A 16,902-nucleotide genomic window follows, 5' to 3' on the forward strand; every position below is an offset into this window, starting at 1 on the left:
CACTAGTTATTGGTCGAATCAGTGAACGTTTATCGCAGCATTAAAATTTAATACCACTTTTGCTATTCAAACATTCATTCATTAATTCCCCTAATTAGTACGGATTACTAAAGTTCTATTACAATATGTAGTACCGGTAGACAAGAACCTTGTATATCCAGTTCTCCAACATCAGAATTACGTATTTGTTATATAAAAACATTTCTTATATAATTAGCTAGGTCTAAAATGAACCATAAGTAAAGCGATTTACTGTACGAATTAATAAATTTTAAATCTGAAAATAATAAATTATTACACTTCTTTGATTAGCTTTTCCAACTTTAAATTTACTTAAAATATTTTTCGTGAAGAAAGAATCGATGTATGTACAATTGTTGACATCATTGAACTACTTGTGACAGAAGAAATATACACGAAGCTACGGAAAATAAGCTTGTATCTGACGGTTTTGCCCTGATCTCTTCAGAGTCAAGAACTAATGATAATTTCACATTTCAATTATCTGCTATAGTTACTTCAAATTTTTCATTGATATTACGCAATCTTACTTCGCATCAAAATGTTTGGTATTTCTGAGCATACAACAATGACGTTAATAAAAATATTGCATATCAATGGGGAAGCGTTTTCTATACAGATAGTAGTTCAGTTGGGATTAAAATCTAAATACTTCCGTCGCATTTAATGATACCAGAACACATTGATACATTTTAGAACATTAAGTTTCTCAAACTATGCAGAATAATCTTTCACGTAAAAATTACTTAATTTAATAACAACGAATTAATAGAATATTTTTCGTTTCTTTTATGTTGTCACTTACACAGATTTAAATATTAAAAGACATGAAAGGTGAACAGTAAAGTCTGAAAACAGCAGAAGTTTCAAAAGGAAGGTGGAATAGTTGAACATGCCTGCGAAAGAATTAAGAAATTTCACAAAATCGAAAATGTAGAAATACGCGCATGTACATTTAAATTGTCTGTACAAGGATGCTACAAAACATTTCAAAAATATTAGGGGCTAGAAATTTTCACAGATAGTACGAAGATTAAATTTTATTCGTCGTGTGAAGAATATATGAGAGTCATTTCATTTATCACGGCGCTTTATTCCTTTGCCACTTTTTCATCTCGTAGATTCGAGACGTCCTTTTATGAATGGCGGCACGATTCACGGTATCTAGATCATTACGACGGCACGGTGCGGCGGGCGGCGTGGCGCAGACATTTGCACTTGTACGCCTGGTTATCTGTTTTCCGACAGAAAAGAGTTCGTTGCTGCTCGTCTGTTTCCTCCCATGCGTCATCTTGCGTGGGAAAGTTTGTTCAACAAATCTCGCCGTTGGTTATCTCAGTGCTGTCTGACTACGCTACGGTGCTCCTCTCTCGTCGCGAAACTTACTGTAACATGCAAATATTGACTGTCTCTTAAACATTAATATCATCCACCGGCGAAAATAAAGTCGTACGAGTTAAAAACTTTTAACTTCCTCGCTGATTTCATCCTTGAGCAGAAAACAATGGCATTCGTAACCAGACTGTATATCGAATAAGAACGTAATGCGCATTCATATAAAACGCGTGTTATTCGGTAGAAATCTGTTTCCAATTTCCCTGGAATAACAACCATCATCAGCAACGTTTGTTTCCCCTTGCTTGTTGCAGCTTCAAAGTTCGCTAACATTATATTTTGCTTTTTCTTGCACAATGAACCTGAGAAAAATTATACACCTCCTTAATTGCTCTTTTAAACAATTATTCTAGTAACATGTTGCTTTAGGCTATCATGTTGGTTCGTACAACGTGTATCATCAAAATGGGACATATAATCGCAAAACAAAGTAAAATAGGTGAGCAAAGTAGAAAAGTCTCTGTCTTCAAAATCGTCGCATTTATGTACAGTTTTCAACGAAAAATATAAGATCCATTTTTTAATGTTGAAGAACAGAAATTTACCTGATAGATAATCAAACAGTACAAGTTGTAGAAATTTTATCGACTAAGGCGTAAACAAGAAAATTGTAAGAAAACACAAAACAATTATTGAATAATTTAAAATTTCACGGAAGATATCGTTTTTGATAAAATCGTATTTAAATATTTATTATATTGCTTGTGTTCCTGCTCTGCCGACGCGCCTGTTCATTACTCGTCGATTCTACTTATTGGAGTCAGAAACCTAGCCCCATAAAACCTCCCATAAAAGCGGGACCCCAAATACATATAGAATCAACGCACTTTTCTCAATCTTCGTAGTTCGTAACTTCTACAAATCCGGATTTATGTATGCCCATTACATATGAGCCAACGGTAACAGAGCTCACAATCAATTCGTTTCAGCTATTCTCCGCGTCTCGTTTCGTTCCTATTTTGCAGCAAAGAAGAGTTACAAGTCGTAACGTACGACCATTCGTTATCGCTCTCCATGCCTCGAACACCGTACGTGCTACGCTGTCTTTTTCGTACGGTTGCACGCAACAGAAGTGCCAAGCACGCTACGAGAGAATCGGTAAACCCCGAAACAAGTAAATTAACTCGTGGACATTCCAGACCAGACAATTATTTCAGGGAAGTACTAACACCATTGAAAGTCATTAGGTATTTAAACAGAATTTCAAGAAAGATTCTAGAAAGACTCATCATTGAGTTGAAAGGTCTCGAGAGAGAATATCGCGATAGTTGAAATGTTTCAAATGAATTCGTGAAAAAAAAAAATGGAAAATGATGTAAACAGAATTTTTACGGTACAGAAAGTATAAAAAGAATTTAAGAAGAACTGTTGCATAATCGTTAAATTGGCGAAGAATGTCCGAACTCGAACAGAAATCCGGAAGACTTGGAAACTTTTGAAAACACTCGCGAAAGAAATAAAGAATCCGCACGGCATTAGAAAGTGCCGATAGAATTTCAAGAACGAACGCACAATTGATTTATACCCATTCATTTGGAATCTAGAACGAGTCGGTTCGAGCGAGAAAAAATTCATTGACCCGCAATTAAAAGTAGTCACGAACAAAACTTCGATTACGTAAAAGTTGATCGTTCGTTCCTCGGGCACAAATTATCGGATGAATGGAGATAACGTGGCGCCAGGGGAAGAAATAATTATCTTCCGGAAGGTAATAGTTACGTAGCTTGTAATTCAAACTTAATCATCCGACGAATATTTTTAGTCACCGCTTGTTTTACTTCCGCTGAAGTAATTTAGACGTGCCATAGCAGCGAGACACACTGTAGATGCGTGCATGCTCGAAAAATTCCCCCGGTTGAAAGGTTAAATAAGCGACCCTGTGCACGTTCCTTGGTCACGGCCAATCGTAGACGCCGAGTTATTTTTAATAATTCATTCACAATCATAAACGGAACCATGGCCCGGCACTGACTATCTGCAATCGGATTAAATCTATCATTGTACCCGATGCAATCGCGAGGAATCGGTTCAAGGTCAGCACACCATAGAAATAGAGACGAGGAAAGAAGGATGGAAGCGACGAAACAATGGCGCGGTGACGCGATTGAACGATCACTAACGTGGAGAACGGTTCGCAGACGGGTTTCTAAAGTGCAAGGTCGGCCTGACCTTGCAATTACAGTTGATACTGCACCCGGTTTAGTTAGCTCGACTGCACGCGGTGGTCTGATTCTCCGATTAATCGAGTATCAACTATTTGTCGCGACAGTGACTTAAGGTAGCGTCACGAACGTTATTCGACAACATGACGTTGAAAAAGAATAATGTTCATTATTCATTTGTAATTTTGTTCCTAACTGCGCCGCGTATTTACATATTACGTGATCTAATCTTAAACAATTGTAAGGATATTAGTGTCTAACTATTGTTAGTATCGTTAGAAATCATTTAAAGCGTACAACTTTGACTGACCATATTTATGATGTATACTTTCTCCGTTGTTATAGTCAACACTGATAAACATTACATTGCGTGATAAAGTAAATAAGTACGAAATTGTACACCCTTATAAATCATTCTTCCTTCGCTACATTTTAAACTAATACTATTTGTATGTATTAAAACTAAAATTGAACACGATTCCTTTTGATTTAAAAGACACAGTTAATTTATCGTTAATGAATAGTTTTCCTCTTTAAAGAAGTATTTATTTTAGTGTTTTCTCGTCCCCGCACCTTACAATTTTATTGTGTCGATTGCTAAAATCGTTCTTCCAAGATTTACAATAATGCATAATCGATAAGACTACTTCCCCGCATAATTAAAAAATGATTTTTTTTCAAGTATGCCAAAGGGACTAGCCTGATAAAATAGTCTACTTCCAAGAAAAATGGCCCCTGCTCCAAAAACCTACATAATTGTTCAGAGGTTAAAATCGCTAAAAATTTGGATCCCACCTCGAATGGCACAATTGTAAAGAGAATTTGCTTAATGATTTTCCCACTGATCGCAACAAACGGAGAACTTGCATCATACTTTCTCAATGAATTGAAGATGCGAATCAAATTCAAAGTTTAATTGTTCTCTGCTTTAAATTGCCCGGTAAAGTCAGGTGTGCTCACTTGTCAAGCGATTAAAATTGAAAATGCAATAGCTGAAAGATACGGTATTACGTAAGTAAGAGAAGAGATAACTGGATGTTCTCGCGGCTTGGTCTTCGCAAATACGCTTTTAGGGGGAATCGTAATATGTCTTCTTGTTGAGCGTACGCGAAAAACATTTCCCTATTTCTAGCTGTTTAAGATGCAACGCACGTTCGCTTCGTCTAGTACCTTTTCCCAGGAAAAGCCGTTCTTTAGCGGCGTTTACGAGCTGCGAATCTTTTCCCAAATATGGCCGCTATAATTACGCGAGTAGAATTTATAGCCGAACCGTGAGGCTCGGTGCACATCCCTAAGCGAAATTACGTCACTGCAACGTAATAGACTGCGGACGTTTATGTTCATTCTTCTGCATTCAGAAATTAATTCTCGTCAAATAACTATGGCGGAATTTGTCTTGGCTGTCGACATATTTCACTGAGCCAGAATAAATCAACGGAGCTGCGAAAAAGGCTCTAATATGCTATCACTTCAGAAACAGATACTTTCGAGAAGATTTATGTTCGAAGACTGCACGACTATCTATGGAACCATTCATAGAATTTTATTTTAATCGGTGGCCTTCGCTTGCAACTCCACAAAGATTCAATACACCTCGGATAACTGTTTACCCAAAGAACACAGAATTCTGTATGATGCAAAACTTAGGACTACGTACATATACTTCATAAAACAGACTTCTGGAACTATCTTACTTTGGCCAGATACCACAGTTGTTAGGTTGTAGAGAATTAATTTATACATGCATAACTCCTCGCGTCTTCTACATCTGTCTGCAGCAACTAGGAATACAAATTATAAGACCATATTATGACTAACAAAATTAGTTTTGTACATTTGGTTTACAGGCAAATTGGAAATATTTAAAGTTAATTGCATAAGTTCGTTTCTTAATAAATTAGTAACTTGAATATAGTACATATAGAATAGAATGTGTATAGAATGTATAGAATATGTAGTCTATAATAAAATAGTATTTTTAAATGCTTCTAATGACTTCAGAGCATTCATTTCTTGGTTTTTGTTATAAATGGATGAAATCTGGTCTAGTTACGACGATCTCACTCGACTCTTGTTGCCCGCTGCAAGGATGTTTACTCTCGAGCATTTATAGACTGAAAGGATATCGAAAGACCCCATTAGCGAGACTATGGCCGAGCATTAAAAGTGCAGCTAGCGTATCCTCGGAGACAAGTGTGACGCAACGTATCAAGACCATCAAAAAGTTGGCTTTCTTCTCATCCACCTTCTTCCCCGGCGTAAAAGCAATGGGGAATGCTATACGACATCTGCCACATCTCTCCAAGCCGTCTGTTCCACTTCTAATTACGGGAAATCCGATTTTAATTACACGACCATGGAGTTAAGTCCTCGAAACGGAAGGAGTCGAGAAATGATAAGATGAGGAAAAATCCCTTCGCCCTGCTCTAATGGATAACAAACAGGAAAAAAGGGAGGAAGAGGACTGTCCCTCTTTCTACAATGGAACTATGCTATCTTTTTTTTCCTCCACGAGATTCATTCCGTATTCGGAAGGTCGCAAATGATCAAACGCTTACCGCATCGCCGAAGAATGATCCAGAACAGTTATGTTAAGAGCTTTTGATTTTTACAGTGCTATAGTTGCGCGGTCCTTGAATCCAACTGCGTCTGTCCATGAACAGAGACCTTACCCTGTTCTATTTAAATTGGCAGTATATGAGATCCTCATCGCAACTTTTACTACTAGTGACATTTTTTGATAATGATACGTCACCGAAGAACTTAAAACGTCTGCTCGTAAATCATAGCCGGTACGCGATTGCGATTATTCGTCCTGCCACCAGGATCGCCATTAGTAGGATATTTGATATGCTAGCGGCCGGCTCCTTTTCCTAGATAATTAAGCACGCAATACCAGACCAGTATTTCGCAGGAAGAAAATGAGACAATAAAAACGAAATTTCACATTTCCAGAATTGGAAACGAAAATTTGGAAATTCTAATTCCATAACAATGTGTCCGTGAAAAAATGTTAGCATTATTCGAAAGAGCGAAATTATTAAAAATTCAAGCGGTTTGTGTGTTCGTAATACTCACTGCACTTATTTCAAAGCCCACCGTTTGTTCGGAAATCGTTCCTCGCGATAAAATTAGAAACTCATTAGAACAAGTAGCTCTGGAATGCGGTGTGCCGCTGCCGCGAGCATAAGCCGCGGAGAAAAGTTAACAATCATGTTTAACATGTTCGCGGTAACCGACGCACATGTGCGGATAAGATACTGCCCGCAGCTATACAATAGCTACCGTTCACGGCTAGAAAATTCCTCTCGGGCGGTTTTCCCATCGTGCAAACTATGGCCAGGAAAAGACGTTGAATTCATTCATCAATTAAAGCGTCGTCGCCTGATTCTCGGTATCGAGGTCGACCTAACGACCCTAGCTGCGAAGAACTTGCACAAGAAAACGCGTTTTTATGGAATCGCATAATCAACTCTCCATTAATAAAACTGAGTTTAGCAATTTATATGGCTGGCACTTCGTTCTGTTAACCCAAGAACTTTGCGAGGCTGTTTGCTAAGCTAACATTTGATTGCTACTATTAGTGAAGATAACTTACTTCCGTAAGCCAGCTTCGTAACTGTGTAACTTCCGAAAGCATTTGTTTGTCAAAGTATTAGTTGGAATAATTAGAGCTGTTTTCTTAGTCATTCGAAAATAGTGGAATAGTGTTCCACAGTATGCTTATTCACTTACGTAAAAGTAGAAATACTACAGAAAGATAAATGAATGATACATATGTACAATTTTTATTAATATCGTGAACAATTTATTATTGTGTTGCAAATATGAATACCGATGGCCCCTCTTCTAGCTAACCTTTAGCATGTTCTCAACCATATTTACAAATGCAGATAATACGGGCATTCTTAATAAACTAATTACAAGGACAGATGAGTAAAACATCATTATAAAATCAACAAAATGGGAATGGTTACTTTTGTTCTGTACAAGAAAGAAGCATGAAAAGTTCAATATTTTTTGGATCACCCAGTACATTTTATTTGTAGTTGTAGCTTACTGAGCTACCTGAGCTCCGATAATTTGCTTTTCCCTTCAACTTCTTTTTCCCTTTTAACGCTCCAGCGTAGCCTTTGTAGGCTGCACGCAATAAATTTGTCCCTCTGCAGATTCCGGAATCTTCCTCATTCTCTTTCTCTGTAACACTATAATTACTTGCCTCCGCACACCTCCAGTAATCCGCCCCTTGGCCATACTTTCTTCCCGCTATATCGCGTTTACTATAGCATCGCTTTCGTCGTAGATCCAAACCTCGTTCCGTACCCCGCCTACTTCTATACAGCCCTTTACCTCTGCAGTTTCTTTATTTGCCTTTCTGTTTCCCCGTCTGTAAGCTCCTGTTCTACGAGGTTTACTTATACTCTTACCACCCGGTCACCCTCTCAACAAGAATCCCGAACCGTACAATAAGTTCATAAAGTACTTACAATAAGATCTCACCGCTCCTCCATTTTTATTGTGTTACCCGACTCTTCTTCCCCGTACTTGCATATCTTTATATTTATCCCTCCGATCCCACATTTCTTATTTCCTACCGCTCCTCCGCCGATTCGTGCTCTTCCTTTTGGCGTCGCGTCGCAAAGTTTCTTGAATTATGTTCTCCGCGTCAGATATTGCTGCGTGCACAATTCGCCAGTTTCCCGATTCTTCCACAATCCTCATATATTGGTTCTCTTCTTACTACATTCTCTAACTCGCTGAAACTTCCACTCGATACCCTTATCCTTCGTCCTTATTCGTTTTAGTTCCAATGGTTCTTTCATTTGTGATCTTAAGCTGTTCCCGTTCTCCTTTCATATCCTCTTTCTTAGTCATTTTCTGTGTTACGCTCTCTTTCAACATTTCCGTATTCCTGCATCCCGACATATTATTTCTCTTATTCGTTCCTCCCCTCGACTATCGTTGTAATTTTCATCGTATAACGTGAAATTGAAGTCGCTGTTTTTCTTTCTTTGGTCAACTTTAATAAGTCGAAAGCAGGACATCGGTACTCTGTAAGCATTTCATCAGAGAAGTTTTTCTATTTTCACAATTTTATTTAACGTGGCAATTCTTCAAATTGGTGCAGGCAATTTTTATCTTACAGAAATGTCAGCAATCTGATCATTTATTCTTTTAGACTTAGAAACCGTGCTTTAATTTGCGAAAGTTTTCCAATCAGAATTGTTGTTATGATTCTGACGTTATTTAGCTAATGAAAACTTTAAAATGTTAAGAAAAGTGCAGAAAGGTATTTGTGATTCCATTGCAACTAAACTGAATGCAACATCATTAAAAGTAATAATAAATACTTTGAAGATCGAAAAAGGTATGTATTCTCTTTAAATAAACAGTACAGTCTTAGTAACATAACAATTTAATTTCTACACCTTGTATTAAAAATTTCTTTCGCACATTTGAGATATCCGCCACGTAACTGATCCGTTTTTATATAATTAGTAGGCGAACCCTTCGCAGCTATAACTCTAACCTTCGTCGGCCGAATATGTCTGACGCTCAACACACCATAATCTATCGATTTCCTCCTACAAATAGTTGGTGATCCGATTCCATTTTGTTGTCTAGACAGAACTTCTCTATCTTCTCCAAGCTCCACTATATTGATCAGGACATATCAAATCACAGTTCCTCCTCTTCTTCCTACAAAGTGTACTGCCCTTCATCTCCGGTTAACACTTCAACAGAGTCGCATATTTCCATTGACAGTTAAACTTGTTACGAGCCGAAGGCCGGTGCACACGTGGCTGGAGGTAAATGAGTTTGTGCGGATATTTTGAAAGGAATGCGTGGACTGGCCGATGCCTCTTTCATCACCGGGTCGCAACTAGTAGGATAAGGTTTCACGGACTGGCCGTTGCCTCTTTCATCAACGGGTCGCCGCTAGTAGGAAATTGCGTGGACTGGCCGTTGCCTCTTTCATCAACGGGTCGCCACTAGGTGTAGGGATGGTTCACGGACTGACCGTTGCCTCTTTCATGAACGGGTCGCCACAGGCTGTAAAGGTAAATGGTTTCGTGGACTGGCCGATGCCTCTTTCATCACCGGGTCGCCACTAGTAGAAAATGCGTGGACTGGCCGCTGCCTCTTTCATCACCGGGTCGCCACTGATTGGGTAATGGGGTTTTGGATTGATTCTAATTTTGCCTCGTAACTTTAAAAGAAATATTAATTGATACACCTCGAGCGGCAAAGGTGTATCTTTGTGAGATCGTTACCAACAACTGACTCGAACTGGGAGATGGAATGAAATAACTTGTACACTGAATTGCAAGTAAAAACTAATATAATCTAACAACTTCAGTCTATTACAAGTGCGTAAGTGTAGTGTAAGTTTCGCGACAGTCCTAAGACACGCTCCCTGGTTTCCGCACCAAGTCGGCGGGGGGTTAACTATTGCTCGAAGGAGAACTCGGTTCGATCTTGCTACGTCTCGCGTCGCCATTTGACTTGAAACTGCCCGATGAGAAGAAAAATCTTAGCCCTTTTATATGCGGCTAAACTAGAAAATTTGGTAGTGGGGACTGGGCCTACGTGACCAGATCATCCCGCGGATGATACAGTGACAGATGGTCTCAGCCCTTAAGCTGACGTCCGTCAGAAGACTAAACATTTTTATGTTTGAATCGTGGGGGCCTACACCGCGGATGATACCGTGACTCAGAAACGTATGGTTCCAGCCCTTAGGCTGGCGTTCGTCGGAAGACTAAACATTTTGTATTATGATCGTGGAACCGTGCTCCCGGCCGACGTTAGCTAGCGTAAACCCTCAAGAAGGAGCAGAAAAAACGTCGGGTGTAATCTCCGTATGTAACAAACTATATCATACAGTCATAAACTTTTTCCCTACACATTCATTACATCAAATTGTTGATTTATAATTTAATAATATAACTCATAATATTTTGGGTTTCAAAATCTATTGTTTCTCAATTGTCTAAATTCATAGATTCCTAATTTTTTAATTCGTAGTTCCTTAATTTCTGAAATTAATAGTTACTTCAGTTTTCCAATTCCTAATTCTCAATTCTTTAAATCTAGTTTCTCAATGTCTCAAATACATAATTTTTAAACAAAATTCCTACTCAAACTTATCTTTCAAACTCATTGTTTCTTAATTTTTCTAATTCGTAGTTTCTAAATTCTTTAATTTTATAGCTGCTTTCTCGCTTTTATATTCTCACTTTTTAAACTCGTAATCGCTTGATTTTATGAATTAATATCTCAATTTTTAAAGTTCATGTTTTAATCGTGTGTGGTAATTTGCGGAACAGTTCCCTAGGTGGAGAGAACGATGCAAAAGGAGCGGGCAAACGTGTGGCAAGAAGCTTCTTTTTACAGTGACGGCGTGCTCCAAGCTGCTAAAGGACTTTTAATGTTGCCTTGTCTTATATTTAACTTTCATAATTCATTACGCTTTTGTTTCCGTAAAACGTGGTTAAAAATTCTTCGTGCAAGTTTGTTCCAAAAGCGTAATTAATTGCACCAGGTATAAACATTTCGAGAACTTTCGTTCGTTTCGGCAACGTGTAATCATAGCTTCACGAATATTGCACAATAATTCCACGCTAATAATGTGTTTTCAATTCGGTCAATATATTATTGATATTCGCGTAATCAATGAGAACACATAATTACAACCAATGATACAGAATTGGTTTTAATTCGAATTCGGGGCAAGTTCGATGGAACATTACTTCCGTGCATACAATTTACTTTAACGAGCAACGTAACACTTGTTGTGGTCCGAAAATGGAAGCAATTATTTAAAGTGCTTAAGTCTGCTCAATATGCCGCCATTTAGATGAATTAACGATATTAACTTTGTTTCGAGCACAATATATTCCGTTCAGTAATAGAGACCATAATCTTGTTATCATTTGTACCGATCAGTATTATCGTAGGTGTCGTACGGTGATTTATGCGAATAAAGTAAAATAAGATTGAATTAAAAATATTTTTAAATTTGTATGACAACTGTGGAGAAAGGTGCAATTACATACTCGTTCCACGAGCTCGTTCAAGACCACTTGATAGAAAATTACTTCTGTGTAAAAATTGATCGAACATTGTCCCAGAAAATCGAACTAATTATCATCAGTACTAAAACAATTCCATAACATTACTGTTATGGCGATAATCGTAGACTTTAATAACATTTCGTTTGTTAAATATACATAGTTCCTAACCACATCCTATAGCTATTGTTATGATACTATAAACCTTCGCCTGTGATGCTGCGCATGAATGGTAAAATTCTTTCAGCAACCATTAAGATTGCAAGGCTTTGAATACATCGATGATTCCAATACTACCTAGTCGAATGAGTTATTCACGACCTTCTACTCTATTTTAGGTCCAAGTAACGCGTACTCGAAATGACTCACAGTTTCGTAATTTTAATTCATTCGAAGATTTCCAGGGAACCGGATAACGTCATTAACCATACCCCACCTTTGTACATGCCATCGAAACATGTGGCCAATGGAACGGTTTCTAAAGAAACGCTGCATAACACATGATCCATTTTTACTTTTAACGTTCCGGAATAATAGGACAGCATCTATTCATCAGAGATGCGATCATCCAAAGGCCTATGTCTCAGTCAATGCATTTTAAAACGTTGACTGTGCACGATGAACAACAGAAGTGCATAAACGGACATTCGTGTGTTACATAAAAATTAGTCGATAATTGAAGCAGTAATATTCTAAGTTGGGGACAGATGATTTCAAGCATTAACTTACTTTTCTTAGCCACTATATGAATTTATCACAACAAAACCGTAATCTAGAAGTCATCATAAACCTCTTGCGCTATAACAACAAGTCAGACTCGTGAAAAACATTATTTTTTATTTCCTCAAAGTCAAACTTAAATTTAATTCTACTGTTAATGTAGTTTAAGAACGAAAATAAATGGAGACGTACAAGAAACAGAAATGGTCAAATATCGTAATGGAAAGAAGACATTAATTTAAGAAATATTTTAAATAGAATCTTCAATATCCGTGTTCACATATCAGAGGACAACCTCACGTTTGTTAAACGCTGAGATAATGTTTTATTATATTGTTATCTGTTAACAACATCACATTTAAGATACGAATCTTCGCTATCGTGTTTCTTCAATTAATAATGTAACAAGTAGTTAAAAGATAATGGCTCGCTAACACCTAAATATCCACCGTATTTAATTAATAATTCGCTTGTTGCAGCGGGCACAAATCTCGTGGGAAAATTTACACAAAGCGTCCGTAAGATAGTTCAGGATGTGAAGGACGAAGGAACTTCAAGTAAGCTTTCGTTACACTAAAAATAAATTATCCTTTACGTTTTACAATTTTTTGTGGGAAGCTTGCAGCTTATCTAAATAAATTTTAGTTGGAAAAAAATTATTTATACTATTTTACATTTGTTCTTCTCTGTTATGGTATATAAGGGTATTTGTAACAATAACAATGATACTTGACTGGTAAATAATTCTAGAGTGTTTATATACTTTTATACAGGTTGGAATTAAATATAATGACACTTGGTACACTTAACTATTTAATACCAATCAAGCATCTATAATTCGTTTGCAATTGTTGCAACTCTAATAACTACTGCCATTATTGTTTCATCCAGGTGGCCAAACTAAAGAAGAGGTAATTGAGACGAACAAAAGGTTAAGAATCGTTAGGATACGCTTGGAGGGTAGCTACGAGATCGCGAAACGTGCCCTCGTTGAACTTATGTGCAAATACACAGACAGCAAACAAGTTCGCAATGTGTTTCAACGCTACAACCTTCTGAAAGTTATGATCAAGGTACTTAATTGCACAATTAAAACGTTTTAGCTATAGTTCCCTCAATAATTATCCACATATTAGCACATACTTATTACGAGACTCGTCCATTAACAAAAATTAATACATTCCTTAAAAATTTCGTATTTTTAGATAAAAAAAAGTCGAATATTGCAAACATTAATTGGTTAATTAATGATTTATGTCTTGACAGATGGTCAAAACTTTTTAATTGATCTTAATACTTAATTATATTTAAAATTCTAATTTCTTTCTATGAATTTTGAGGAATGTTGCATAAATAATCTTTCCATGCTCATTTACTCTTTTAAAACATCGGTTCTTCATCATTTTCAAACATTCTTTTTAAAAGAAAATTCTTGAACGACTTGGTTATTAACTCCTTTTCTTTAAAAGAAGTCACACTGCAATCTCTGGTGCAAATGGTTCGGAGAAACTTGTTTGAATATACTTCAATCATATTATACGATAACTATAATGTATAATGCTAACAACAATAACTTGACGATTTTGAGTATATAACCATGATCTATTTTAATCCTTATGCAAAATATATGCTATAGACTCCGAGCCAGCGCAATTTCGTTGTTTAAATATTAAAATAATGCACAGAGGTGCGCTTTTAGTGAATTATTAATCGAGGCACGTATAATTAACTGTCATTTTTCGGAATAGCGGTGATCGCCAACAGTATCGCGCATGCGAGTTAAAACCCTATTTTGGAGACGCCATGGTGGAGATTAGGCCCAAGGGGCTTGCGTGCCTAACGAACCCATTAATTGTTGCGACACGTCTAGAGGTTCATGATACGTCAATCATTATCGAGTATCGGGTCCGCAATGCTAGAGGCGTATATGCTTGCCAAAACCCCTAAACTAATGAAACAATTTCTACGATTTATCATGTTCTTTATAGTTCTTGAAACTTTATAGCATACCTTTTTAAAACAAATACTAAGTAACAATTTCAAGCGGTTTTTTAAGATTTATTTGTTTAAGGTTTTCCCTCCGAAACGTTCTCAAACAGGAAAGTTCTACAAAAGCATCACTCCTAAATAGTCTTTACAAGCATAATCTAAGAAAAACTCATAAATTAAATCCTTTTCGTCTTCCGTCTGAACAGCCGCTCTACTTTGATGCAACAACAAGCAAAAACAAGTATGCAGCGAGCACGATACTTTGACTTTTTCAGGACGTTATTAAGTTAGAGACCCAATACTGGACGCTAGTCGACATACCGAAGCAACAGAAACAGGAAACAGTGCCCGCGTATGTCCTCCGCGCGTGCTCCATCATGGAGAAGACTCACAAAAGCGGGGAGGGTGTGAAAACCACTGCTCGCTTGGCAGAGGAAACGGAGAACAAACAGCGCATCGAGAGACTCGAAAGTGAGCAGAAATTATAGCAACGGAGATGGTTTCAGTTGTTAAAATATTCAAATGATCAGAAAATTTTCATATTTTAATCTTGATGGTATTTGCAAACGGGTCAAACTAAACGGAATCTTTTTATTCGAAATCTTCTCTCCGTGTTTGATAAGAGCATTCGTACCAATCATTCTAAGGTCAGGTCTCAGTTTAAGGTCAGGCGAGAAACAATATTTATCATGAATGCATAGAAATCCAAGATAGAGTCAAATGAAGATAACAAATAACTGTTTTCTTCAGTCAATCGAAGTTTGGTAGTCGAAGCAAAATCTTCGTCGAATAATTTCAATAAACGCTTATCGAAATGATGTTCCACGTTGGTGTAAGGATTAATGCATGCACATTTCTGTGGACATGAAACAGGTATGATGACGGTACAGATTGAGGCGGAGAACACGCAGCTGACTAACGACCTCTACAGACTGTTGAAGAGATACACGGGCCTCAGAAATCTGATTCGAGATCTAAAGGTACTTACGTTATTTATCCTTTCATTCGCAACAGTCCTCAAGACCCGATAAACCGATAAACAAGCTAAGAAGACTGCTTTCCTCTAAGAGGAATCTGGCGGGACACTTCAGCATGCTTCTCGCATTTTTATCGGTACACGTTTATTCAAAAATTTCACTCTTGCTTCCACATTTTTCGATATTGCGGCTGATTTCGCACAAAAATTATTCAATCCGAAAGAATAGTGTTTACTTCATCGATCGGGAACCGTCAAACGCTTTATCGGTTCTTTTTGATTTGTAACAATGGGAACGATATTCAGAACTGATACTTGTATGTTAGAAACCGCAAAAACAAAATTCGGAAAAGATTTCCATAACATAACAATTAAATACTTTTGATTCTATTGTTCCATAACGCGAAAGTGTGAAATATTGATCAAAATTTAAATTGAACTGTTGTGTTCGCTATTGTGTAGGAAAAAGTGCAAAGTATTGATAAAAATGATAAAGTGAAGAGCATTTCAGCAGTGAAAGAAAAAAGCCACTTTTAATTGTGAACTTCAAAGTCGGTGCTTGTGGGCACTCAAATCATTGCATTTAACATAAAATATTTTATATATATATGTATATATGTGCATTTCACTTTCGAAGAAGATAATTCTGTTACCTGAAGCTAGAAACATTTTTATGCATTATTTTGCTGATGAAGAGGTGTAAATTACATTATTCAACGAAATCGTTTATATTTTCCCTATATTGCGTCAATCATTGCGTGTCATATGGCTATTGTTAATTAAATTAATTAATTAGAAAACTCTAATTTGCATGCAAATTATATAATGGATATTATAGCATAATATTTCAGGTCACGTACTTTCAGTTTGTTTTAAAAATTTGTGTATGCAACTTGTTGGCAAATACTAAGACCAATGCTTATATCTTATTTATTTTTGAAGTATAATAATATGTACCGAGACTATAAAGTCTAAAAACTATAACGTAAATGAAATTACAGCAAACAATTATTATGGTGTATATACAGCATCCTTTGATGGATAGCCGTTTCAGCATAGAGCAAAACGCGAACTCGTCGCCCAAATAATTGGCATATCTCCGTAATTAATGCAAGTTTACGTTTGTCCCACAGGAAGAGTATAACAGTTCAAAAGTGTATCCAATCTTCCCACGTTACCCCATACTGAAGGACATGATAAAGGACATCATGCACAACTCAAACTACATGGAGGTGTGCCACGAGGTGGACCAAGCATAGCAACCGGACCCCCTGCACCGTTCGCCACGCATGACCATGTAAAATTTTGCCTCGGCAAAATATGATCAGTGTGACCGTCGGTGAAGGGGGTGAACCAGACAATAGGAGCCCGAACGCCTCTCCTCAAGGATATCCAAATACATAGGCTGATTAGCACTTTGACTGCCATGTCGTCCAGCTGCGGATCACGCAGAGTTTAGTCCAGACCTAAGCATTAATCTTCGCGACAAGATAATAAAGAGATTAAAACTTGGCTAACGCTCGGGAGACTCGAGTACCTAATTTCTTCTTGTTAACCCTCGTAT

The 16,902-nt window shown here is 37.3% G+C and overlaps 1 protein-coding gene across 1 annotated transcript; it reads left to right on the forward strand.

Annotated features, from left to right (window-relative positions):
* Window positions 1-8,846: 8,846 nt before the first annotated feature.
* Window positions 8,847-16,597, forward strand: LOC144470560 (uncharacterized). Its single transcript, XM_078181861.1, has 6 exons — window positions 8,847-8,946; window positions 12,853-12,930; window positions 13,265-13,446; window positions 14,638-14,833; window positions 15,236-15,342; window positions 16,472-16,597. Exons 1-6 carry the CDS (start codon window positions 8,847-8,849, stop codon window positions 16,595-16,597), a joined length of 789 nt encoding a protein of 262 aa, XP_078037987.1.
* Window positions 16,598-16,902: the final 305 nt, after the last annotated feature.

Source organism: Augochlora pura, chromosome 1 (genome assembly GCF_028453695.1).
Source record: "Augochlora pura isolate Apur16 chromosome 1, APUR_v2.2.1, whole genome shotgun sequence".
Lineage (NCBI taxonomy): Eukaryota > Metazoa > Arthropoda > Insecta > Hymenoptera > Halictidae > Augochlora > Augochlora pura.

Coding starts and splice junctions, on each gene's coding strand:
- LOC144470560 (XM_078181861.1), top strand. CDS start 8,847: ATGTTAAGAAAAGTGCAGAAAGGTATTTGTGATTCCATTGCAACTAAA. Junction 12,931..13,264: donor GAAGGACGAAGGAACTTCAA/GTAAGCTTTCGT, acceptor TGTTTCATCCAG/GTGGCCAAACTAAAGAAGAG. Junction 13,447..14,637: donor TTCTGAAAGTTATGATCAAG/GTACTTAATTGC, acceptor TGACTTTTTCAG/GACGTTATTAAGTTAGAGAC.